Here is a 26,500-nt window from a genome sequence, read left to right as displayed (position 1 = left end):
TCAGAAACCTGAAAACGCCGACTGGGACAGTTCAAAACATCACATTATTACTCGCTGATAACTCTGAGAAGCGGTGAACGCATTAAAGTCCAGGTAGCTGGAAATAGAAGTGGTTTGATAGCAAACTGCTGAGGTAACTCCGTCTGTGACAGACTATCCAGTATCTGCTGCCTCCACCTGCCTGCGCTGTGGAAACGATGCACAGTGACAGATAATGACATCGATCACATCCTCTCCTCTGTCACTGTACAGAGCACGAGCATGTGTGCAGCGTAAAGTGGAAGAAACACTATTACATCTGACCACATTCCACCACCTTAATCAGAGCAGCTGCCAGATTCACCGACCTTCCTCTGCCCCCGTGTCTATTTCACATTTTTCTTTTCCTCCGCGCATAAATACATATCTCTCCTGTCTCTGAGACCCTGAACGTCCTGAGACAGAGACGGACGCGACTGCTCGTTTCACATCGCCTGCAGCTCAGGTGAGCAGCTCATGTAGGTGTTACCAGAAAGGCTCAGGTGTTGGAGCTGGCTCATGTTCAGAAACACCCCCTAAACTGCCATGCACAATAAAAAGAGAGCACAGAGGTATGTCCGAGGTATGTCTGGCCGAGCCCGAGTTGCATGTAGCCTGGACTGACTCACAGACAAAAACTAAAAGGCTGTTAAACAGGTTTGTGTCGGTGAGTCGAGCTCCTGGTGAGACCCCTCGCGCTCCTCACAAAGTGAGTTTCAGTGAATCAGCGAACATGATTCTCCTGAGATGAAAGTCGCAGGCGAACAGATGTTTGTCGCCCACAGATGGAGCAGCCAGATGGCCGAGGGGCGTCCGACTCCTCGTGCTCCCTGATGTGTTTCTCACTAGCTGCTCATTAAAAAACATGCCGTTTGAAACGTGGCCACGGGAGGAAGCATGTGACGTGTTCACTGAAGAAAATGAATGAGAAAGTGATATTATGCATGAAGCTGGGATTTACAGTGCAGACAGTAGTATCTCATCGTACACATCCGTACTGAGCTAACAGAGTACGAGTCACAGGACTTAGTGAACGCAGTTTTACGACAATCCAACTGAACGATGATTGCAATTAAACACAAAGCAACCAAGGCATGTTCCTGTTTATGACTAAACAGGAATGTGCTTGTTACGTAACCTCATGGATTTAGCAAATCCCATTTCACACAAGACATAAAGGCAAAAATCTCCTATAAACCAACAAAACCTAAAGATCGCTGTGACACAGTCCAAGAGAACCACCAGGAAAGATAGTAAGTGTGCAGAGATCAGTGTGTCGAAGGTTTCAGACAGAGACTATGAACTGTCTGCAGCCACGTATTAAATGTTATAACTTTTTAAAATGTTGTAGTTCTTGGAGATCAAGTGGTGCACACTGCATCCAGAATGGATGGGTATGATCGCACACTCCTGGCAGAAATCTGTAAGGCTGGATTACTAAAGAAGGGGCTTAAAGTCCAAAAGGAGCCGTCTCCTCCTGACTAACAACTTTTTAAATTCCCTTCCTCGTAACAGAGTAAGACGCACTAAGACCAGAACATCCAGGTTCCAGAGAAGCACATATCCTGAAGCTGCCCATCTCCTGCAGGCCACGCAGTGGGTTTAAATAACTGTGCAATAAGGCAAATGTTTTTAAAGCACTTAAAACATTTTATCTAGCAGGTTGTTTGATGTCGCTGCAAATTCCCTGACAGTGTGCCAGTGTTTTACCCATGGTGTTCTTACATGTTGGGTTTTATTTTACGTATTTGTTTCATGCTTCCCTGATTATTTTACATTGTTTTACACTTTTGAATGTAGTATGTGCTTTATGAGAAAGTGGTTTTACTATTTTGGTTTTTTCCTGTCTGTGTTTAAAGCGACCTCACTGAGACAGATTCCAATGAATTATGTTGATATGGCAGTAAAGTATCGAATCTTTTCCCTTTTCCTGTCTGTAACAAATGTTCTCAGTGTCCTGTGTATCTTTTTTTTTTAACTCAAGCACATACAACAGTTGTTGAACTGAGTGGAAATAATCTGTCAAACTGTACAGCAGTAGAGCTGACACAGAGTCGCTGCAGAACTTCACAGTTCAGTAAAATGGCTCAAAGATTTGAAGGTTTCTGGATTTTTATGATCTATGCTCCTCTTTTAAAACATTTTGTTCGCTTTCCAAATCCCCCGTTTGTATTATTGTCTGTTAAAGAAACTGCAGTAGAGAATCAGCTTCCCCCTCTGGAGGACTTTGATTTTCACGCACAACAACCAGCAACGTGAAGCCTAGTGTTCAGTCATCGCCCTAACACGGACGCCTCGCCCAGCATGCCTTCTCCCTCCCAATTAGTGGTGTCTTTGCCTCAAGTTGCTCTGTCAGCTCCGATCAAGGCAGCTCGTCTTCTCAGAGATGACTGAACATCCAGACCGCCACCTCGAGGCCAAGCAGCCTTGAGGATGGAGCCGACATGTAGAAAGGACGTGAGAGAGGGGGAAGATGAAGGAAAAAAAATGTGGAAAAATGAAGAAGCTGTAAGCCACTATAAAGTTTTTTGTTTTTTTAAATTGTGTCTTCCATCTCTGATGCTGTGTTTAATCAAACAGTTTGGCCGACTGCGATATCACTTTCTGTTGAAGTTTGAGCTGAAAAAATGTAAGTGTGTCGTGAGCTCCGGTGGCCAGGAACATGAGGGAAGGACCCAAATGCAGACACCCGAGGTGGATGGATGCGCAAATAATTTCCTCTATTTAACCAAAAATCACCGGCAATACATTTGTGAAGCCAGACAAAAAAAAATCAGAAAAACAAAACCCATCCACGAATGAGTTTAACACTGGAACACAAACTCAACAGAAAACTCAGGGGCTCTTGCGTGGAGGACAAAACACAGCAACAACGGTATGTCCACAAGGCTCAAACACAGAAGACAAAACCAAGGAGGCTGACTCAGGCAGGAAAACTGGCTCAAACGCAGGTGATATGAGCACAGGAACGAACTCTGGGACGAACACAGGTACCAACACAGTCCACAATGAGCAAATCAGATCCTTAAATACACCTCTGCTAATTGTGTGGCATGTTCATAGTCAGAATTTAAGGATTTCAAACAGTTTTTAAACAGCTGAGGATTTAAATTTCCTCATTAAAGTCATGGAGCTCAGTTCTGTGGCTGTAAGTAACCCAGTGTGACAGCAGCAGGCTGGAATAAATTAACATTAACACAGTGATTTTAAAGCTAATGTCTCTAGCATAAACATTTCAAGCGTTTATTCCACAAACATGCTTGTGTAAAAAACTGAGCTCAATTGTTTGCCAACTCAGCTGTTCACCAAAGGATCGTTACTCTCTTTAGGCAGTGAAGGAAAAACAGAAGCCATGAACACAGGGAAAGAACCCACAAAAAAAGGCTGACTTACAGGCAGGCAGGTGAAGAAACCTGGAGTCCAGGCAGGCAGGAAATAAACCGAGGAAATCCCAAACTCTGCAACAGGAAGAGGAAACTAGACCGAAGAACAAGGTGACAAACAGAAGTGAGAGAAGGGAACAGGCTTAAATACACCAGGAGGCAGGGGTAACACAGGTGGAGCTAATCAGGGCGGGGCAAGCAATCACACAGGTGGAGGGAAAAAAAACAAGACAGGAAGTAAAACCCTAACAGACAGGAAGGTAATTTCAAAATAAAACATGAAGCAGTAAATGAGTGTGGGGAAAGAGTCACTCAGAGGGGCAGGTCATGACAGATGCAGCCATGAAATTTTTTTTAATGATGCACAGGATTTTATGACAGAGTCATAGACAGAGCCCCCGGGCACTTTAATTAAAATTCATTATGCATTGCACATGTTTTCCAAGCACAGCTTGTGTTCTGCCCCAGCCATGTGTGTGTGCACTGACTGAAGAGTCAGATAGATTGCAGCTCATTGCTCACGCTCTTATCTGATGGATGAAAGCAGATAATTAGAGAGCAGTTAAAAGGACTGGAGGGCCACTGATAGACAGCGCTCTTTACGGAGGTGGGGCGACTGGTTGTGATTCACCCTGCTCATTTAAACAGACTGATAATAACAATTTCCTCTTCCCTCATTCAGAATCTTTGTTAATAAATATGCAGAGTGGTACAGTCGGCTGACAGTGAGCTCATCTGACCTTCTTCTTTTTTTTTAAAATCAGACACCAGCAACCATTAGACTCGAAACGTAAACAGAACAGTATGATGTGATGGTGCTGTTCTCCCCTCAGCCTACTGACATAAAGATTTTTCAAAGTTTACCTGTGGATAAACAACCTACACACCCACACCAGTGTTTTCAGCTATGTCTGATCAGACCTATGAACGTGGGTGCAACAGGGGAATCAGGGATCGATGTTCAATGCAGAAAATAAGCTCATGGTATTCTGTATACCTGCTGAAACATTCAGGGATGCAGAGACTTTAGGTTAAAGCCACAAATCCACATCGATAAAAGAATGAGCAGTGAACGTGTTTTCGACGTGTAAAAAATGTTGCAAAACAACCCTAACTATGTGAAATGTGCCTGCTGAAGGACAGAATACTGAAGACACGTTTAAAAGCGTCTCGTGGACATTTGAACCAAAATGGGGACGTGACAAAGCTTCATTTACTGGACAGGTGAAAGTACGAGAGTAAGACTACGAAAGCACTGGATTCCCATTAACATGGGACACCCACATCGCTGTCATCCATAATGTGAGCATAGCATTAGCTCTGCAGAAGGAACGTATAGGGGCGACTCTGTGGGACCTCGTTACTTGGAAATCCTGTTGCCTCTCATTAACTAGAACTGGCTTTAAAAAGCACAAACAGTTTTAAATGAAAGAGGTTCACTCACACAGCGCAGTGCTTACAAAGATAGCCTTTATCAATCATCTTTTGCATGACATTCATGGTGTCTCAATACAAATGCATGTGTTCAATAAAGACACGATTCTCAGCATCATGTCAGTCAACATTAAACATGGAATCACTCGACTGTGTGTGTTGCATGTGGTCGACAGTGTTTTGTATACTGTCAACCACTTATAGTCACATAGACGTCTTATGATACACTGAGTAACATGGTGACATCTTGTTTGTAGGATATTTGGTAACACTTTCCTTAAGGCATACAGCTGTGTGGCAGCTGTGAGAGCCTCTGTGTGTGTTTTTTTTTATAAATGAATGAATTTATTTTTGTACCTCACCGAGTTTGACAGCGCCTTTAAAATGCAGGCGAGCAAAAATGGAATTAAGAGCTGAAACAAATTGTCAATTAATTCTTTAGTTGATCAACAGAGGATCCATCTGTAATGATTTTGAAAAACAATCATTTAAATCTCTATTTAAGCAAACAAGTGAAAACATTCCCTGGTTCAGCTGCTTAAATATGAATATTTCTTGGTTTCCTTCCGCCTTCTAGGACAGGACATTGAGTAACTTTGGGTTTTGGTCTGTCGGTCAAACGAAATAAGCAATCTGAGGATGAAAATAACAGCCTTTTTTATAACATAAAAACCAGTAGATTCCCTCAACTGCCTCAACATTGGCCAAATTTAGAAAAAAATCATTTCCTTATTTTGCTCACCCTAATTATATCAAGCTGACTGTGGACAACAACTTCACAAAAGATCTTTGTAGGAGGGAGTATTCTGAATAAATAATCAGTAATGATCAAATGTGATGGCTCACAATAAACTTATTCTGTATGTCTTAAGTCAAGTGTCACCAGAATTTTTTGTCTTGTGGCAACAATTAAATACAAGTAAAAGAAAAACATAGCACATTGCAAAACAGCAAGCTTTTCTTTTTTCTTATCTTTTGACATATTTTACATTAGATCCTACATGAAAATGACACATTGACAGCCATAAACCAACAGCAATGAAAAAGGCAAACACTGAGAATATCATGCAACTGCTGCATAACACTTGCTGCATGAATAATACCAACATTATACATGTTGATGAGCAAAGAATTATTATTTTATTTTATTTTCCTGTATCCATCTGGTGCTTCTGCTGTAAGTGGTGACTGTGCTTCTGCTGGAGAAAAGTACGTATGAAAGTTTTAATTAAACAATATAAACCTCTTTTAAAGACACTTTTAATTGTACTGTAATGGTGTTACACATTGGTACTGTTGAGAAATTTGACATAGCACAAAATTTCTGGTCGTGATTAGAGAATTAAGCTTTTTAAACGGCCACACGGTGGCACCGATTGCACCAAAACTTAAACAGCTCTTTTTTCGCTCAAGGCCTGAACTTCCCTCAGATTTCACTGAAATCTGACAGAAGACAAAACCTCCTTTGAATTTCATTAAAAAATTAAATTCACACACTGTGAAGGCTATAGACGGAACCTTTTTTTGGGGAAGCACGAACACTGTCACCACTGAAATGTGACGTTCCTAAATCTGGTTTGTGATCCCGCATGTTACATCTACTTTGACGCCTTTTGGCAGCACTTGTCTCTAACAGTCTTTAACAGTTGTCTTATGACTAAACAGTCGTGTATTTGCATTTCTTCAGATTACGGCAAAAAAAATGTGTATGTCTTATTTTCCCTGTGGGATGGGGCAAAGAGGATTTTCAACAGAAAACAGTGATGTGGGAGGGAGTGATCAAAATCTCTACATGAGCAGGCGGAGGATAGAAATCCTGCAGAAGTAGGCGGGTGTGGGTTCAAATAAACAGCTGTGTGCAAACCTCCACTTTAAGACTTTGAATTGGTGAATTTGTTTTATTACTTTGTTTGCACACAGTGCCACAGGACATGATCCCTCACAGGCTTCCCACAGAAACCTCGTTACGTATTTGGGAAATACACAACGTCCTCTCTGAGGCAGAGTTTCCCAGGCTGTCTATCTAGTTTGACTATTACAACTCTACTGGTTGTTTTGACAAATCGAGTGACATACGGTTACGTCACCAGTCTCAACAGAAGTCCTCAGTGGACACACAAAGTTTCCCTTTTCAGTTAAATGACATCTTCAGTCTGAGCACCTGCGTTTTCTCGTTAGGACAGATCAGCGAGCACAGTGTGAAAACTATCATGGCACAGATAAAGGGTCTGTAGCATGCACAGCATTTTAATGTACATTAAGAATGATACAGTCCGTCACGACAGTTTGGATCGTGAATCGGTACAAAATCAATACACAACAATGTATTTACCAGTGTTTTTACCATAATCCTAAATATCCAGGGCTCGTGTTCTGTCCTGGGTTAAAATGCATTTGTGAATCATTCTTAGCAGTGACTTTAACTTCAAGTATCAGATGGGTGGGTGTGGCCACTGTGGACCATACTGTCACAAAAGAGACAACCTTTTCCTGCTTATTTGAAGAAAAAAAAAAGTTGCTGCTATTGATACGTAACGAAAACTTTGAAACTTCAGATGACGTGTGTCTGAAGACCATTAACCCAGGTTACCCGACACAAGCAGCTGCTGCTTCTGCTGCTTGGCTGAGTCAAACCTTGTTGGTGAAGAAACAGTCATTAAAAGTACAAGTTGTCCACCTGACATTTTTGCCTCAGCAAGTCGACAACAAGGAAGCGCTTTCTGGCAACACTACTACGAATCCGTTATATGTCACTGTTTGAAAAGTACGACTCAACGATTTGGTTAAGGTTAGCCAGGAAAACTACTTGGTTAGAGTCAGGAAATGACTGTGGTCATGGTCGACAGTCAGATATTTTGCTGTTCCACCTCTCCACCCTGACCTCCTCTGTCTGGACTTTCTGAAAGACTCATACTGTTGTTTTTCTTGGGAGGACAGTGTCTTGTTTCATTATGTACATGGCTTACACATTATTTAAATGGTAGGCCAATGTGGCAGCTCCAGAGCAGTTATGCAAACCATTTAACCTAAACAACAGTATAGCAAGATTTTCTTGTTCTCAGTAAAGAGTTGTTTTATCTTATTTTGGTGGCCTGATATTTCCCATTCCAGGCCACTTGCAAGAAATACTGTTGATTTTAAACACCCTTTTCACAAAACATACATACATTTGTATACTAGACACAGTAATGGTGTAAGAGGAAGAGTAAGGACAGTAAGGACAGTAAGGACAGTAAGGACAAAGCGTCCTGTTTTTTGCAGTTTGAGTCCAATCTAAAGCAGACAGCTCTGCCGACCCTGAAGAGAAGAATGGCACCGTTTCTCTTACACATTTTTAATTTTTTTTTCAATAAATACTGAATTTATACGTATAACACATACAAGCCCAAGTATGCACATTTCATACCTCCGTCATGTGCACCAGGAGAAGCAGATTAAACGTGAAGCTGTGGATGCTGCGACGACTGCCTACACGCCCTGGTCTTTCTTGGCTCACTCAGATGACATGACACTAAAACCATGCGTACAAATGGCTCTTTGTTGGCAGCAAACACTAGCACACCCTTATGGGATGGATCAGATCCACTTTAGGTCCAATCAAGGGGACATTTTGAGATTTGTAAAGCTAAAACCAAAATCTGCTCTGAAACGTTTCCACTCGTGTGGTATTTCACCTCAGGTTACAGTGTTAAAATCATTTTGTAAAACTATTTAACCCCCGGCCAACATGGAGACTGTACGTGTTAGAACCCCCCTGGTCCTCACAGCACTGTGGTCTCTGACTGCAGGATGGACTGGGTTCGGGAGTTGCGGTGAAACTGCACCGTGTGCTCTGAACCGTTCCTGGACGCGAAGGTGCTGTTGAAGTGGTGATCTCTGCTCAGACGGCAGTTCAGACACATGCTCCGCCACTTTCTCTTCAGCTCGCCTTGAACCTGCACGAACGAGTGAATAAATGATTTAAATGATATAAACAGATAGAACAGTGAATCAAAGTACAGTGAGGATTTTCTACTTCCCAGTCTGACCATGGTGTGTCTGCTTTGTTAGCACTGCCGTTATGGATATTTGGATAACGTGATTTAAAATATTTTTAATGAAAAAAAATCATAATGACAAAATTAGGACACACTCACAAATTTTAGCTCAAACCAAACAAATTGCTAAAATGATTTACAGCTTATCAAATGTTTCTACGAAACACTGAAATGGAGCTTTGCATTTTTAAATAAGCATGTTATCAGCTGGCTGCAGGCACATTCATGACGATATTTTACTGATGTTTTCTACAAATGGATGTTGACTGGAAGTACAACACTCAGCCCTGCTCAGCTGTACCACATACTGTACTGAGTCATTTCACAACATGAGCTCCTACCTCACTGTTTAGGAAACAGTACAGAATGGCCACCACCAGACCCTGAAAAAAAATAACAACACAGCAATCTTAAAAAATGACGAACATCAGGAACAACAAACATCAACAACATGAAGATTAACACAAGCAGTGATAGTTATACAGCACCTGAAAGGATCCGAGGGCCAGGTCAAAAAATATTTTATAATCTTCTGCGATGGACTCACTGAGAGAAACGAAGACCACGTAGTGGATCCCAAACAGAGGGATCAGCAGGAGAGTGGATTTGGCCAACCTCCTGAGAGGAACACACAAACGGTTGTTTGTCGCACCAAAGTGTATGTTAGTTCTTTCAGAAGTACTTTAGTTTGTATGCATACAAACACATCATACATGAGCGACCGCCCACCCAGCACCAGTCGCTGGAGTCACAGAGGTAACCATCAGTTTCTCTAAAACACAGTTAACCAGCCACTTTTGAATAACCTAGAGGGCCGTTTAAAAATACTTTCTGTTGCACTGAAAGTTTCTTTAAAATCCCCAGAGACTCTTCTAACCATGTGGATGAAAAATATTCTGTCCACTGAAAGATAAATAAGAGTTTCAACTTGGTTAAAACTCTTTCTGAATTTTTTTTTTCATCTCAAAAGCTCAAACGAGACTGAAACGATCTACATGGCGGTGGGAAGGTGGGCTTTGGAGAACGGAATACATTTGTGTAGTGTTGCATTACCACTAACTCCCATATAAGACGGTAAAATCCTCTCTCCCAGTATCACCCTCCAGCTGTCGACTCGGCTCAGACCCACACTCAGCTACACTGCAGTGACACTGAATCTACAGTTACACTAACAGGAGACGCTGCAGTGGAACAAACCGGGCTTATCCAGGCTTTTCATCACCTCTCTCTGAATCTCGTATCCCCGCTGCCGCAAGACATGAGAATACCTGACAACTCAGCACAGCTCAGATTTCACTGGAGGGTAAAACTGCCTGAAGATTAAACACACCACCTCTGACTAAGCAAAGACTTAAACAGAAACTGAACTGTGCAAGAATGTGCTGCTCCATGGAGATGTAAAGGTTTCACCCCCCCACTCTCCATTTCAGAAAGGCTGCATCATGAAACAACGTCTTGTTGAATGAGCGTCAGCGTCACTCTTATCCTTCCAGACATCGAACACTCGGGGAATAAAAAATGTTCTGGGCATCTCAGATTATCTGTTTATCTCTATTTTTATATATATATATATATATATATAGATTTATTTTGAGGCATTTAGCTGACACTCTTATCTACAGCAGCTTACACTGACTGAGCAGATGTGGTGTTTGCTTAATGACACGTACATGTCGATACAACTTCACCTTCAGGATGCATGCTGGGAAAAAAAAAAAAAACAGGTTTGTAGTACATATCCAAGAGGGCAGAGAGGAGATGATCTCTGCGTAGCTTTTCGCTGTTCACACCTTTACACAGCATCAAATCCTCGCCTCATGTGAGATACCTGTATTGTGATTGGTCGTTGCCGCCCACATCGGGACACCTCAGCTTCTGAACCAAGATCCGAATGATGCTGATGAAAAAGATGAAGTTCACCTTGGAGACGGAAAAGAAATAATGAGGAGTTCTCACAACAACCGGGCCTCTGAAACACATAAGGGTGATTTTATTTTTCCATGTTGGGCATTTTCCCACCCACTGAAAACACTGAAGGGAAAGTTCAGATCGAAAACAAAGAGCTAACAGAGCTAACGTTAATTAGCCAACTTGTTGCAGCTTTACCAGCGACAGCTGTAATACAGCATGAAATTAAGGACCAGCTACTACAAAAGCTTGATGTGTATTCTGTGCTGCACATGAAATCTGGAACGGGGGAGAGAACGAAGCGAAGGTTCAGTGGTGAAGCCGCTAAAATTAGCTTTCAACTGCAGTGTTTTTCATTCCATGGGAACCCACCTGGAACCTGAGTGAAGATGCCACATGACAAACTGTATGTAGTTATTTTTCGGATGTGTAGTCTTTTGAGCTTTATCTCTTTATGTGAATCATATTAAATTACATTTACATGTCTGGCAGCAGCATAAACAGGCTTACTTATCACATAAAGACCTTCATCTGCTTTTAAGAGTAACTTCTCCTTGCTGAGACCTTTAAAGGTTGAAACAGCTTACGTAACCCACAGGGAGAGCAAGAATACACTCAGCAGGAAATCCTGTGAAGTTAATACCCTGAGACATGGGGCGCCGACACATTATGTCGCTGTTACTGCTGCTAAAAAGAATGCTCACTGATGCCTGTAGATTTGTTAAACTATTCATTAAGCGTCACATTCCTTCAATGAGTTGTAAACAGAAATGTCGCATGTGGACAGAAACACTGCAAACAGACTTTAAACGTGCACATGAATGTTGGTCCTCCCATCGTCCTGTCGAATTTGATGCAACTGTTGAACTTTACTGACAGAAAACATGTTTGACGCGTTGATTGATTATTCACATTTAAAAGATAAACGAAACAGCTGCAGACCAAAGGAGCATTAATGGTGCTCAGCCTACCATAATGGAAAATCCGATTGGTCCGTTGATCACCCAGTTGGGTATGGGGTTGTCATTTCTCTCCCAGCATCTGAGGGCGCCATAAACAACCATAATGTTACTGTTATAGTGTTTATAATACATTTGTAAAACACACAACAGGAACAGAAAAGTGGAGGTGGTTACGAGCAGAGGGAGAGCCGAGGCTACTACCTGCTCAGCAAATGTTCAGCAGATGTTTTCCAGCCCTCCAACACTGGGGCAACACGTTGCTGATATTATTGCTGACACAAATATTTGATGTTCCCTCATGTTGTTCTGTTACTCTCCGGTTACCCTCAGACCCTTCCAGCTGTTTGTGAAACCTGACACAGCCTGATGGAACCATCACTTGAGGCTGAAATGCCTCTGAATCTCACATCAAGGTGAGTCACTCTATCAAGTCTCTACAAAGATCACACTTAAAAAATCTTAACTCAAAGTCTGTTTTTCTTTTTTTTTTTTCTCGAGCTTTCAGCTGCATTTCACTGCCTTTATCAACAGATGCCATTAGGTCACAGGTTAAAAGCAATTTATAGTAATGATGCAGCCCCACAGTGCGGAGCTGCATCATTCCCATCCTGTGTTATCACACTGCTCAGCTCTGTAATTGTTGTTGCAGAGTTGTTTCACCGTCAGGTTTAGAATACACCCACTCAGTGCGACTCAGTAATAAGCTGCAGTGTCAGCGGTAATAATGTGCAGAGAGGCCGAGCGGGTCCGAGGCACCGGGCTCATATGATGAATACTCAATGCAAATCTCTCCAGCTGAGTTATCCGCTAAAATGCTCTTTGACATGTGGGATATTATTTCTGGAAACCAAGCCGCACACTCATCTGTCTGTCTGCTGACAGGGTAATTTACGGACGTGATGCAAAGCTTGATGCAAAAATAAATAAATAATAAATAATGATATTTTATTAAAATGTGTCTTAATAACTTAATCCATGTAATATGTCTTGAAGGATATTACGACGCGCACAAATAAACTGTATCACGCTGTCGCGTTGATGAGTGATTGGCTGGTGGTGGCACTCACCCCGTGTCCTCCAGATAAATCCTCGTCATCACCCACGCAAACACGAACACAGTGGGGATTCCTGTGGACAGCCACGAGGAAAACATTGGTATGATGAAACAGGATCTATCTATTGTTTACATCTGAGACAATCACAGACTGTTGTTGTTGTTGTCAGACAGAAAACGTTGGTGTGCTCAGCTCTGTTTCTGTGCTGCAGTCACCTGCTCTTCAACAACTTAACAGATCTCTGCAGCTCTCTGACATTTCAAAGCATTTTCACTTTCAATAGAAGTTTGATAAATAGTTTTTATGCTTAAGTTTGCGAGTGACAACGAAGGATTTTCGCTTCACACCTTTCACTTAAGTCCAAACTTTCTTTGCTGGAAACTCTGAGACTGATCCACACACTGACATGTAGCTATTCAGTTACCACAAAAACAAACCAAAAGAAAACAAAAACCTACCCCAGCCGATGAACATGTAGACGATGAAATGTCTGTTCTCAGAGAAGATGACGACGAGCAGAGTGTGGAGGTACAGACCCTCCACCAGCAGCCAGAAGAAGTTGGCCATGATGAAGTACTGGAAAAACACCAAGCTGGCTTTACATCCCACCTGGAAAACACACAAACCATCCAGCATGGGCAATGATGCATGTTATAGGAATACCTACAGCTTTCTTCTCTGAGCATCGCGTTGTTTATCTTTGCAGGGTTGTTTGTGTGTGTGACTGCAGTGATGGGTCTCTATGAGCTCATAGAGAAATGAGAGGAAACAAAAAGGGAAATTTCTGGAGGAGAACTTCAGGCATAAAATTAGTTTTTAGACTTTTTCACTTCCAACTGGGGGCTGCTGGTTTTTAGTCTAAATTCTTCTGGCTATTCAAAAAACTGAAACATGAATGAAATATCTGATCTGTAATGATGAATAATGAAAACAGTTTAAGGTGCAGGAATGGTCTGAGAAATTTCTATGGACATGTTTGACTTTTTTTTTTTCTGTGACTCTGGATCTCCATTGGAATCCATTGTAACTGCTGTGAGTCCAACTTAACTACAGCTACTGTCCCCTGCAAACTTTAAAAGCCACATGAAAAAGCCTGCAAATGGTAATTTGATAGATTTTTGGCAGCGTGTTTTATTAAATGCAGATGATTTTCAGTGACATATTGGTATCATTATTACACAGCATGTGGCTGAGGAGGAGGTTCTTCATTCTCCCTGAATTAGACAACGTATAGTCAGTCAAACTGAATTAAGTCCTGATATCAGTAAATTACCTGTCACAGCAGATGGTTTGTCAGTTTTTATCGTGTTGATAATGCTGAGAAGTTTGCAAAAAAAAAATACAAGTAAATAGAAAAATGCAGTGTCTCATTTCTGTAAAACCTAATTTACATTTTCAATTTCAGCTTCACACTAGAACTGTTTCCCCTCTGTGACAGTTGTGCTGTTAACACGAGTGTGTCGCCCGCTCGCTTCCCTCAGGACACGACTGGGCTCGGGGAGGACGGGGAGGACAGGGGGGACGGGCTGGGGGGAGCAGGGTTTGCCCTCACCAGAGACGGCTGGTTGGAGCACTGAGAGGTTCGGTTGAAGAGGATGTCGTCTTTCACCAGCACGGCCACAGCTCTCAGGATGAAGGAGAAGAAGAGGTTGAGGTGGATGTAGTTCCTGGTGCAGTGGAGCTTCCTGCACAGGTGTTACAGATACACAACATGATGCAGGTGATGGAAAAACAAAAGGATGTGTTGAACAGTAACTGAATTATGTGTCTTGATTAAAATTTCTTTTCACAGACGTGGTTTATGCATATTTACCACATTAAGTTCAAAAGTTTCACTGCTCTGGTCAAATCCCCCGAGGCTTTTTAAAACAAATCCCAACAGCAAAAAAAAAAATAATAATAATTTAAATAAATAAATAAACAAAAACGCTCCAATCAACACATTTTAAATTAACAAAATATCCAATTTACCCGCAAACCGAGAGGCGCACACACACACACATACACACATACACATACACATACACACACACACACACACACACACACACACACACACACACACACACACACACACACAAACATATCTGCTGATGATTAATCATAAAATTGAGAAATGAAAATGTGTCTAATTGCAGTGCTTGTTCATTAAAATCCAATTAATCCAAAGGCGCTTCCTCAGACTCTGCTGACAAACCAAACACCAGAAAGAAACTGGATTTTTATTTATTTATTTATTTATTTATTTATTATTTATTTATTTATTTTTCAGCCTCCCCACAGGGACCACTAATGTTTTATCTGGAGTAATAATATTGTGATATCTGGTCTTACCGGAACATACAGAGGATGGCGCTCCCTGTGGTGAGGGCGATCAGAGACAGACTGTGGCCCAGAGTGTACAACGTCTGCACGACCATGTAGAAGACCAGCTGAGGACAGAGGACAGACAGAGGAGGAGGTGAGTCATCGCTCTTCTCATACATCTCTGACATCTCTGAATCTTTCTGAACCCAGAACTTACAAACTACTGAAACAAGTTGTTTGAGCAACACAGGCCAGACTGAGCTGACATCACTCAAGTGCACATATACCTCAACGTAGTTTATGCAAAATATACAGTGACAGAGATAAATATTAGATAAATAACGTGGTGCTAACCATACGTATGCACAAAATATTAACAAAGCTAATCTGCTGTCAAGCAATACAAGCAGAACAAAGATGGCCGTCGTCTGCACCGTGTGTTTTTCTGCTCTGCTGTTCAGACACAACTAATCTAAGACACGAAGAGGGAGATTGAAAAGTAAGGAAGCGAGTGTTATAATGTGAAGATCAAAGATCTTAATGGACTTTCACATTTCATTTATCAGCATTATGTTATGATTAAAATGACTGTGATTATTATTATTGGTTATGGGTGCAGATCTGGCATTACTGGTAAAAATCACTGCCAGAGGGCGAGACAGCAGTGTGTGTGTGTGTGTGTGTGAGAGAGAGAAAGAGAGAGAGAGAGAGAGAGAGAGAGAGAGAGAGAGAGAGAGAGAGAGAGGCAGGACAGCACAATAGGCAATTCAGTGCTTCCATTTCTGACCCAAAATGAGCCAAACGAACAGACAGGACGAAGCCACAGTTACACAACAGCACGGAGCCAAAAAGTATGAACACACAGGAGAGCAGACGTCTGATTTCATGGTTATATTATTATTATTTATTATATGCAGCACAGAAACTGAGCTATTGACTTAAAAATGCATATGATATTTGCCTCCAATGTGAAGACAAAGACACACAGATCTAAAACTTTACTCACCTGTGACATCTCTTTTTTACATGAATCTGGACTCATTTTTTACAAAGCAGAGAGGGATTATTTAAAATATCAGCCAATGAGACATCAGCAAGCTTTTTATTTTCCCCACAGCCACGCTGCTAGCACAGCCACAAACTGCTTCGTGACGTCAGATTACAACATGAAATAATAAGATAAAATATTCTACAAACTAACTGTAGATATTTCAGGAGAAACAGAAAACGGGCTGCAAACAGTGGGAACACTGAGACCCTGCAGTCCATCCAGCCTGAACTCTCTGTGACCTTCTGTCCTGCTCCCGCTCTGCGTTGTGAAATGTCTTGTAATGTGTCAACACTAATTAACCAAGTCAAATTCCTTTTACTCAGAGAAATAAAAGCTGATTCAGAATATGTGGAACACTGAGAGATGATCTGACTTTCTGTTTTCTCCATCTTGGCTGAAGTCTTAAAAAAATAAAGCAAAAATCGTGTGAACAAATTTACAACCAGCACTTCTGTCCCTGCCCGTGTCCCTGCCCGTGTCCCTGCCTGTGTCCCATTTATATACACACATATACAGGTCTGGATCTGCGCGGCTGTGTCATCGACGCAGTTTGTTTATGGCTGCTCTGGCAGGACGTTACTGATGGTAAAATATCACTCTCTGCTGGGAGAGTCGCCTCCAGATGTTCTGACTGATGATGATCTTTACGCACAGAGCTGATCCTCTCGTGTGGTAAAACATTAAAGAGCTCTTTGTACCACAGAGTAACAGCAGGAGGGGTCGCCTTGATCCACGTGAACAAAATACATTTTCTTCCCAAAAGCAATAATTTATCCAGCAAACTGAATTTCAGACACGTCTTTAGAGGACAGACTTCACAAAGGTTACAAAAAAACAAGCATTATTTTTTTATTTTGAAAATATCGCTAAGCCTCTCTGCAATGCAGTTGCAAAAATGAGATATCAGTTTGCACTGAGGTTTGACTAAACTGAAAAATATGTTTGGTTTTGGTGCACATGTGTGACATTAAGCAGAATTCAGATTAAGAGGAAAGTTTGTGAAAAAAAAAAAAAAGGCAGGACCAGCTGATTTCTACCAGCTTTAAGACTCGGCTTCATCAGGACATAAAATATGTGTCCCTTGTGTCTGAGCACAGATGTGATGCAATAAGGCCTTTGTGCTTTGAATGAAGGTTTGCATCAGATCTGAGGACGATCATTACACTGCGAGTGTTGGAGGATCAAGAGAGAGAGTTTTGGGGTTTTTTTGCAGAGAAAACTTTTGTATCTGGCGAAGAAGAACAGATAATTTCCTGTTCCTCGGCTCAGAAACAAAGAGATTGAAATCTGCCAATAAATGCCCTCTGAGTGTGTGTGTGTGTGTGTGTGTGTTATCTTGCTTCCTGAGAAAAGATGTTGTGTGTTTGATTTCCTCTCCTGAGTTGTTTTTGAGAAAAAATTAGTGTTTGTTCATTCATTTGACGAGAAGCAAAAACTCGTCTGACGTCAAGATCACATTAGTCACAAACCCACACACACACACACTGAACCACCCCTCAGTTATTCTGCTATAGGCAGAAGCTGCTGAAGGAACTCCCATGATGCACTGAGCACTTCTTCTCTCTCCTCTCTCCCCCTTGTTTCTCTCCTCTCAGAACAACCCGTGGGGGCAGACAGAGGTCAGAGGTTTCCTCGTGTTAGGAAGGATTTTTTTTCTCTCCGCTGTCGCCGAGCGCTGCTGCTGGTGGGAACGGTTGGGTTTCTCTCTAATATTGTCAGGTCTTGACTTTACTCTGTAAAGTACCTTGAGGTAATGCATGTTACGATTTGGCGCTCTGTAAATAAAACGGAATTAAACTGAATTGAAAGTGCTCTCGTCTGCGACGGCTGCTGCTTACTTTGAGAAACAGACTGTGTTAAAACAAAAAAACCTGTGACTTTTCAGATACTGCACAGGAACGTGCACATTCAGGTGTATTTGAGTCAACTATCATGTTTGAGTGAAGTGCCAATTTACCACACCATACAACATTTGATTTCTGTTAATTCTTAGTTTCTTCGCGATGATGACTTTGGGCCTTTAAACTACTTTAATTTTCAGTCCCATGGTCAAAAAGCTATTACCAACAGTTTGAAAACACCTGGTCTGCTGCTTCCAGATGAAGGTCGGCATCCTGCCTCTTTTTAACTTTCAGAGAGCAGCAGAAAATGAAAAGAGACATTTACATTCCTTTATGGACAAAGTTCCTTTGATCGCCGGTAAACTAATTCCCTTTAAAGAGGGAAAGCATGACGTCTGTCCCCTGGTTGTTACCGTACAAACCTACCATCACTCCGTTTGTTGGTTAGGCAAAGCTATGAACTGACTTCACCCCAGAAGGTTTGTCATTTCTTTTTCTGTTGTTTGAATTATAAAAGCTGAAGTTCATTCCTGTTTTCATGATTCTCGGGCCTTTCACACAGCTATTGAAGTGTTCCAATAACACACGAGGAAGCTGTTAGAAATAAATACTTCCTTTTATTTCTTTGTCCTTCAAAATACCACACTGAAGGTGGACCACTTCTATCTGAGAGACAGGCAGTACTGTTCAGGGCAGTTTGGGTGAATTGTACTGAGAAGAGGCAGAAATGGAGGAGTGAGAAATGGAAAGACGCAGCGACAGAAACGGAGAAGGGCCACGGGCAGACAGTTAGTTTAACAAGCACAAAGGGTGATTCAGAATACGACCAGTCGCGACCCAAAATGAACCACAGCGGCGAAAGAGGAGGGGAGCAGCAATTATCACTGTGTGGAGGCCAAACAAGGCCAAACAGCCTCCTCACCAAAAACCCTCCTTCTTCTCCGTCCCTGAACTGTATGGGTGGAGGAGAAATCACAGAACACCACAAAAAAAAACAGATGTTTGATAACATGTTCAACGTGTGAACTTGATAGGTACTAATTTCATTTTATGTTCATCACGTGTTCCTGCTGCACACGCGTGGCCAAAAAGAATCAGTTGCTGCAGATTTAAAAACTGCTTCCACCTTTGCAGTGTGACTGGAGCCGAGGAGATCATCCCACCAACGGTCTGTCTCTATAGCTTCACTGTGGCTTTACATAAATGGACGTCCAGCGAAAGGCTTCACATGCAGCATGTGAATAAAAAGGAATTACACAGACCTTGTAAAGAAGCTTATTAAATGTTTCACTTGAGGTTTAAACCTGAAAATGTCCTGCTTGGCTACGTGCCTGATGTTATACAAGCATTCTGGGAAGGGAAACACAAAATGACAACACTTTGTTTCACTGAATTGGTTCTACAGGAGGGAAGGCTAATGCTGTTTCCCAGATTGTTTTTTTTTTTTTCTTCATTAAATGACACAAAAAGCAGGAGAGCGCACTCACACACACAAACTGCTCACATTTAAACACGCATCACACCACTGCTGGGCATATTGACCTTTTAAAGACACAGGCCTTCATCGCTAACTGGTGTTAATTAACATCCACGCCCGCAGGCTTCGTCAATTACAGGCCGCTAATGGTCCATGTTATGTGACAGCTTCTCTCCCTGCTGCACTGTCCCAGCAGGGAGCCGTTACTGTTCAGGTGAAACACTGTTTCTCACATTTACAGCAACAACACACTGAAAGAACAGGAGGCAACAGGCGTTTCCTCTACCTTGTCCTGGCTCGTGTCCGACTCACACACACTGCTGATGTTCGGGAAAACCTCCGACCATCCAGCTGACGTGCACTTCCTGCTAATGTTACCTGTGAGAGGAGAAGAGATACAGAGCGAGTTATCTTCAAACTTCAGAGTGAGACCCTCTCTTTCTAAATAACTGATGTCAAAACTTTTTATTCTATCACTGTTTGAGCAACGGCCTGACTTTTCTCCAGGTCTGTCATTTCTTTTTCTTCCACATCACAGACCAGAGAACACCGACAATGTTTATTCCTCCTTTACTGAAAGCGCTCACACCTTTTCAGTTATTTGCAGGTTTACATCCCTTTGTCAAAAGGACAAGAACTGATAGCAGCGTGTTATTAACCTCAGCTTTAAAATGAATGGCAAAACACAAAGATCCCCCTTTCAGACAGTCTCTCTGTGGACTTTTGTTCACAAACCCGCTCGCCTCAAATGAGAGAGACAAACAAAGTCATTTAAATTTCATTTAATTAAACTGCACATGTGTTATCAACATTTTTAGCTCTGGGTAAACAGCAGACCGCTTATACGGTCATTTGCTTATCACCCACTGTTCGAGTGATTGACGACGTTGTGAGTCCTTTCGCAGGTTTCATAGTTACAATATTTTGGAGTCGACATGTGGACGAGGTCGGTGTGTGGGTGATTTGAAACGGATTTTTCAGATGAGAGTCCCTGGCACACGACAAAGCACGAGTACTAAACACTGCATGGCTAAATGAAGCTGAGCATCACTCAGTGCGTTTCAAATTGATTCCTCGTCCAGTAGGCAGTGAACTCCAGTGGGACGTTTTCCCAAAACCAATGCAGTGCACTGGAAGTTCATGTCCCTTGGAAATTCCCAGAATGCACTGTAAAAAGCATGAAGCATCTCTTGCTCACTGACTGGAAGTAACGTCATCGCACTTCTGCCTCGCTACACTCTTCACAAACCCTCTTCACAGTGTCACAGCAGGATAAACACAGTCGCAGCCAAGAGAATAGAAGTATGCTAAGTAGTCATATTACTGTAATACTGTTTACTGCTGTGATCACTATGGAAAAAGCCCCTTACAACACAGAACTATGTCTAACCAGACTTCATTCATAAATGTAGATATTTTTGCAGCTTCAGAATGTACGTCTGTGTCAAAATACGCAGCTTCTGATTGGATGTTTCTTACTGGTGCTGCTGGAAATGAGGTTGATGATAATAGTAAGACTAAAGTAAAGATGGATATGAGAGGAACTGCAGTCAGTGTTAATGTGGAAAAAATAAAGAGTTGGAGAGTTCTACAAAAAAAAAAACAACACACTGCCAAAGACTGGATATCGCTCTTTTTGAAAAAAAAAAAGCCTCAATAATTTCTTATTGACTCTGTGCTTTCATTTCGTTGCTGCCTGCTGATGTTAAATGTTCATGTTATGTAACGAGTCGTTTACTATTTCAGTAAAATGTAGTAACTTCAGGGGGCTGGGATCTGCCCCAGACAATGAAGCGTCAGCGTGTGCATTGGCTCTGGACAAGCTGCTGGGAGCTTACATAATGTTTAGTCATCAATGTAAATCAGAGCACGACTCAGAGTGGAAATCCAAACTGCCGTCTGGTCACTGGCTGGAAGAACCTCATGGATTTGGGAGGGAAACCACTGAGTCCACACATTCACACAGAGAGGTGAAAACTGAGAGTGAAGAAACAGGAGGTAGAAACAAGGATGGAAAGTTTTAATACTAAACCTTAATATCAACTCACTGCAGCAGGTCTCTAAATAGTCTGAATTTCAGGTGATGAAAAAGTGTAAAAAAAAAAAAGTAACATTATGATTTGATAAGCTGACACTGACATGACTAATGTGTAAGACAAAGCTGTTGAAGCGTTACAGAAAGAGACACAGGACACAGACTGAGGCCACAAGAAAACCTCAGAAACTCTAAATTCTGGTAAATATAAGAGGACCTAATTACACTGATGGCATTAGTACTTTGTTAAACCTCCGGTCTTTGTTTTATTACCATTAAATAAATAGGCCTGCTGCAGGGCCTGAGTCTTATACTACTTTCCAACAAGTCTTTGTGAAGACAGGTTTTAGTGTTTAGTAAGTATTTAAATATTTTACTGAAGTAAAAGTACAAGTAAAAGTACTGTGATCAAAGATTTACTTTAATATTTTACATAAATATTATCACAAAAATACGTGTAATGCATCAAAAGTAAAATTGCTCATTATGTGAAATGCCTTCTCTTTTGACACTGTTTGCATTAGATGGCAGACAGAAAAGACATGACAGGAAATGGAGGGAGAGAAGATGAAGGGACTGTTGCATCCTTTCATTATTATTTATACTGTTCCATGTGAAATCATAATCTGTAAAGGCTGACTCTGTAAACTGACTGATACAGAGAAACACTCTGACTTCACATGTTCTTCTTAATCAACAGGAATAAATTTACTCACCATTTCTGCCGAATAAAGTCTTGAGGACTCGAGGACAGGGGATGGTGACGGTCTCTCCGATCTCAGCTCGCTCCCAACACGCTATGTCGTCCCATGTTCCCCTGCAACCCGGCTCTGTGAAAAGCAAAAGTGGAGCCGTGAGTAGGTTTTTCTAACGTAAACCTGAGAGAGTGACCTCTGCAAAGCAATGTGGTGCATGTATGGAAACTATCAACACAGCAACTTTGCCAGGTGGAGCTGCAAAGGTTGAACTAAGTTCAACATTTATTTAGATATTCTTTTTAAAAGGAGAGAGTGTAACACAGTCTTCTACAGAGAGCGTTGCATGATGGGCTGTTTGCGGCCCTGATGTTGCAAGGCTGGCGAGTTTTCAGTCCATCTGTGGCGAGTCTTTCAGAGTCAGTCAGCTCTGTCAGTGTTTCGTTAGCTCAGTGTGACCTGCAGTACTTTGTGAAGGTTGGTCTCCACATGTCTTTACAGCAGAAATGAACCAGGGAGAAAATCCATCAAACAGAAGCTGTCACGGATGATGAGCGCAAAAAGAGAGTCTGAAAAATCATGTCGGAGGGAATGATGGCAAGAAGAGAGCGTGAGACATGAAACACAAATGTGGGTTTGTCCTGTTTGGACCAAGACAGTAAGATTTTCATGAACTCTCCATGTTTTCAGTCACAGGGTCAAATGTTGGTTCACATACAGCAGACGCTGAGCAGCTGCCGAGTTTTGGGGCAAGACAATTTGTTCTCTCTCATCAGAAAAACAGTCAGTGCCCCCGTTGTTTTCCTGCTGTCGACTGCTGAGGAATTCACTTTCTTACTGATGCAGCGCTCATGAATACAAATGCCTCACAGGCTGATATTCATTTCCAGAGCATCTCTCCTTCTGCTCGCTGTCATCCTGCCTTCATAATTGCAGAAACAAGTACAATGTTTGCGCTGTGGCCTCCAGTGACCCACAGTCTCTATTTACTGAAAAAAAAATACGACCTCTGCTCAGATAATTTCCTCCTATTTTTTTAAGGAAATTTTGTGTTTCATGTTTTGATCAGTGTAATTATCCTTTTATCAAAGATACTGTGAAGACCAGTGCATTTAAAAAACGCCCCAAAATTAGATTTTAGTCATATAAGGTATGAAACTCATGTGGCTTATGCAAAATTTAGCACAATTTGACTTGTTCTCTGGAGATTACTGTATATATGGTGCAAAACGATGATGTGTATAAGGGTCTGACCTGAGTCGTGTTGCAGTGGAGGCCCAGACGAGATGAGAAGTTCAGCCTGACACTTTGGGAAATGCACTAATGAGTTCAGGAGCATCTCTCTCTCTCTCTCTCTCTCTTTAAAATCTTATTATACATCCACTGGAAAAAGTGAAGTGCACTGATTTCAGAAACGTGTGGATGAGAAGATGTTTGTGCGTTGAGAGTTAGCTGTGTTACGACTCTGAGAAGAGGAGAAATCTGGATGCTGTTCATATCTGTTCAGAGCCAGTGATTATGTATTTATAATCAGCTACACCCCTGTGAGCTACATTACCTCAGCATAAACAGATCATTTACAACTATCACACACAGCACAATAAGACCAGACAGAAGCAATATCCTTTTTAAAACAATTATATTCCTCCACTGAACGCTGAAATGCTGAAAACGTTTGAAATGCTGCACTCTGTGGCACGCACCGGAGGAGAACTGCACACAATGTAAATCTCACCTCTCCTGTGTTTCAGCTGACAACATCATTACCCAGAGCGACCTGTAAAACTGAGGGATTGTTGTTTTGTCAGGGAACACGGCTGCTTACAGATACACTCGGTGTAACTTTGAGGTGTGAGCGGCAGAAGTCTGCCGAATCATCACCATGTTTTCAGTTGAGGTATTGCATCGTCATCGTCATCATCATCTTCATCACCTAAACTGAAACATCAACTTCTTCCTCCAAACAACAAAACTGTGCATCGGATGTTAGACACAGACACAGTGGGATCGTTCAGTCTGATGCCTTCTTCACGATCACTCACTCTGCTTTAACACTCTGAACGCTATTTTTAAAAAAATATCTTATTTAATAGTTTAATAGTTAGTTAGAACTATCCTCGGAGACAAGAAGAACAATGAGTCCTGAGACAGATGGTCTGGTCCCCTCTGAGATCAGATCCCAACTGTGGCAAGTTCTTCAAAGTGAAAATGCCCATTTATTCTGAATGGGAGGTAAAAGCTTTAATGATACATTACATTAGTACATAATACATTCATAAGTTTCAAACACCGGACTGACTCACTTCGTACTTTGTACAGAGACACGAAGACGGCGACAGCAAAAGAGAGGAAAAGGTAGTTTGAACAAGAAGAGTGAAAGTACAGAGGTAAAGAAAGGTTAAACAGGAAGAGAGAAAATGACAAAGACACTGAGAGACCAAGAGAGAAAAAAGAGCGGGAGAGGGGAAAGAGTGAGAGAACAAATGTCTTTGGGGGTAAAAATGGAATCTGGACTCATCGGTGCATGAGGAAAACTCCATCTACCCGCTAAGTGATCCATCCTTTCTCTGTGTGCTTTCACAGAAACACATCAGAGGCAACGACACACCAAAGGCACAGCAGCACACATCTGGAGGGGAATCCTCTGTCTGCGCTTTCTGATCTTTTTATTCTTTATTCGCTATAACATGAAGGCTGACTGAGCATGGTGCCCTTTTTCAGTGTCGCCCTGCTCCGGGGGTGTGGTGGGGGGTGTGGGGGGGAGCTCACAGTCCAGAGTTCACATGAGTGAAGATGAAAGTCAGGCTTGTTAACGCTGCAGAAACACTTGGGAAAATACAACTGTGTTTGGGGGAAGTTTTAGTTTGTTGCATAAAAAGAATAATAGCTTTTCTTTTCACAGGCGTTTCACTTTACAGATAAGACGTGTATTAAACATGTAAACTAGAACACAGCAGTTACATGCCATTATTATTTGTGCATTTTAGCATTTTAGAGGTAGATATGACCTAAAACCTTAAGGCAGCAGAGGAAAAGTTAGCTCAACCTTCTTGTTTCAAACTCAAACTAATTGGCTCTTATTTTAAGTGAGAACCGCAGTACAGTTGGTCTTATTTAGAAACTGAGGAGCCAGTTCAGTGCTGAGATAATTATGCAGGCGGTGAGTTACATCAGAAATGAGCCTTTCCTCTGAGGAAACAGCAGCAGCACATTTCATCTTCACCGCAACATGTCAAAGTTTCCTTCCAAACTTCTGAACATCTGGTTTGGAAAACAGCGACCTTTCTCCAAAATGTCCAGACTCCTACTGGCTGATAAAGTCATTAATACAATACAAAATAATTTTACAAATTAAAAAGGGATCTTTAAATAACACAGTTATTATTATAAGCTGAAGTTAAAAAGAAAGGTCGATGTCGTCTGCCTCAAACAGGACACATGACTAATCCATTAGGAAACTATTCTTGTGCATGATTGTTTAATTAGATCTCCTCATTGTCTGAAAGTCAAACTTAATAAAAGTTTGCTTTGATTTTACTTCCAGAAGTGTGAACAGATGGAAGAAAACACCTTTTTTTAATCAACGGTTTGTTGAATCATTCATTAATCTGCTTCATTAAAGAGTCATTAAAGTTTCCAATAGGCAAACTGAAAGTTTTAGTTACCAGTTAAATAGAATTACCCAGCAGTGAATAATGTAATCAGAATTTAAAAAAAAAAAAAAAAAGTAAAGCGGGTCATTATGTTTTAGTAAAGACTAATTTCTTTGAAGAAAAATGTAATGACTGTAAATGAGTTAGGTTGTATTTTTAATTCTGTTAAACAAACGAGTAATAGGTGAGTACTGCAGTGCACTGTGTGCAGATGTGCCTGCTCATACCGTTGTGTATGGAAAGTGTAAAGAACATTACAATTCATCATCAGGTTTAAACCAGTGTGTTAATTACTGCATCTCTCTGCTGAGGTCTGGGCATGTAAACACTGCCGGCTCTGCTTACATTTCTGACCGTGGCTGTCGGCTCGAGAGCGATCTGGAGTTTCGCTCGGTGCCCTCCACCACTCAGTGTCAGAAAGGTTAGTCTCAGTTTACAATTTATATTTATTATTTATTTTCGGTGAGAGTGAAGAATGGTAATGAGTCCATAACAACACGGGGGGAGTGCCCAGACCTTTGCCTTTGTCCCATACGTAGGCCTCATTATGTTTTTATTTCACAGTGTGTGAATTGCTCTGTGTTTTGCTCCTTAAACACTCTGCAGCAGTTTTACAGATTTAAATCCTGTTTTTCATTTTACTT

General features: G+C 41.5%; 1 protein-coding gene across 1 annotated transcript in view; it reads right to left on the bottom strand.

Annotated features, from left to right (window-relative positions):
- Nucleotides 1–6,966: 6,966 nt before the first annotated feature.
- The window catches only part of vipr2 (vasoactive intestinal peptide receptor 2), a 34,196-nt gene continuing 14,662 nt past the window's right edge, over nucleotides 6,967–26,500 (bottom strand). The window contains exons 3-13 of the mRNA XM_041055240.1: nucleotides 22,225–22,338; nucleotides 19,760–19,851; nucleotides 15,132–15,229; nucleotides 14,350–14,482; nucleotides 13,256–13,406; nucleotides 12,810–12,870; nucleotides 11,752–11,821; nucleotides 10,701–10,792; nucleotides 9,361–9,490; nucleotides 9,214–9,255; nucleotides 6,967–8,770 (exon numbers count right to left, since the gene is read on the bottom strand). Of these exons, the coding sequence (XP_040911174.1) occupies nucleotides 8,597–8,770; nucleotides 9,214–9,255; nucleotides 9,361–9,490; nucleotides 10,701–10,792; nucleotides 11,752–11,821; nucleotides 12,810–12,870; nucleotides 13,256–13,406; nucleotides 14,350–14,482; nucleotides 15,132–15,229; nucleotides 19,760–19,851; nucleotides 22,225–22,338 (1,157 nt within the window). The 3' untranslated portion in view covers nucleotides 6,967–8,596. The remainder of the gene's footprint in view (nucleotides 8,771–9,213; nucleotides 9,256–9,360; nucleotides 9,491–10,700; nucleotides 10,793–11,751; nucleotides 11,822–12,809; nucleotides 12,871–13,255; nucleotides 13,407–14,349; nucleotides 14,483–15,131; nucleotides 15,230–19,759; nucleotides 19,852–22,224; nucleotides 22,339–26,500) is intronic.

Source organism: Toxotes jaculatrix, chromosome 14 (genome assembly GCF_017976425.1).
Source record: "Toxotes jaculatrix isolate fToxJac2 chromosome 14, fToxJac2.pri, whole genome shotgun sequence".
Lineage (NCBI taxonomy): Eukaryota > Metazoa > Chordata > Actinopteri > Toxotidae > Toxotes > Toxotes jaculatrix.
Note: the sequence above shows the minus strand (reverse complement) of the source record. Positions and strands in the feature narration are given on the sequence as shown.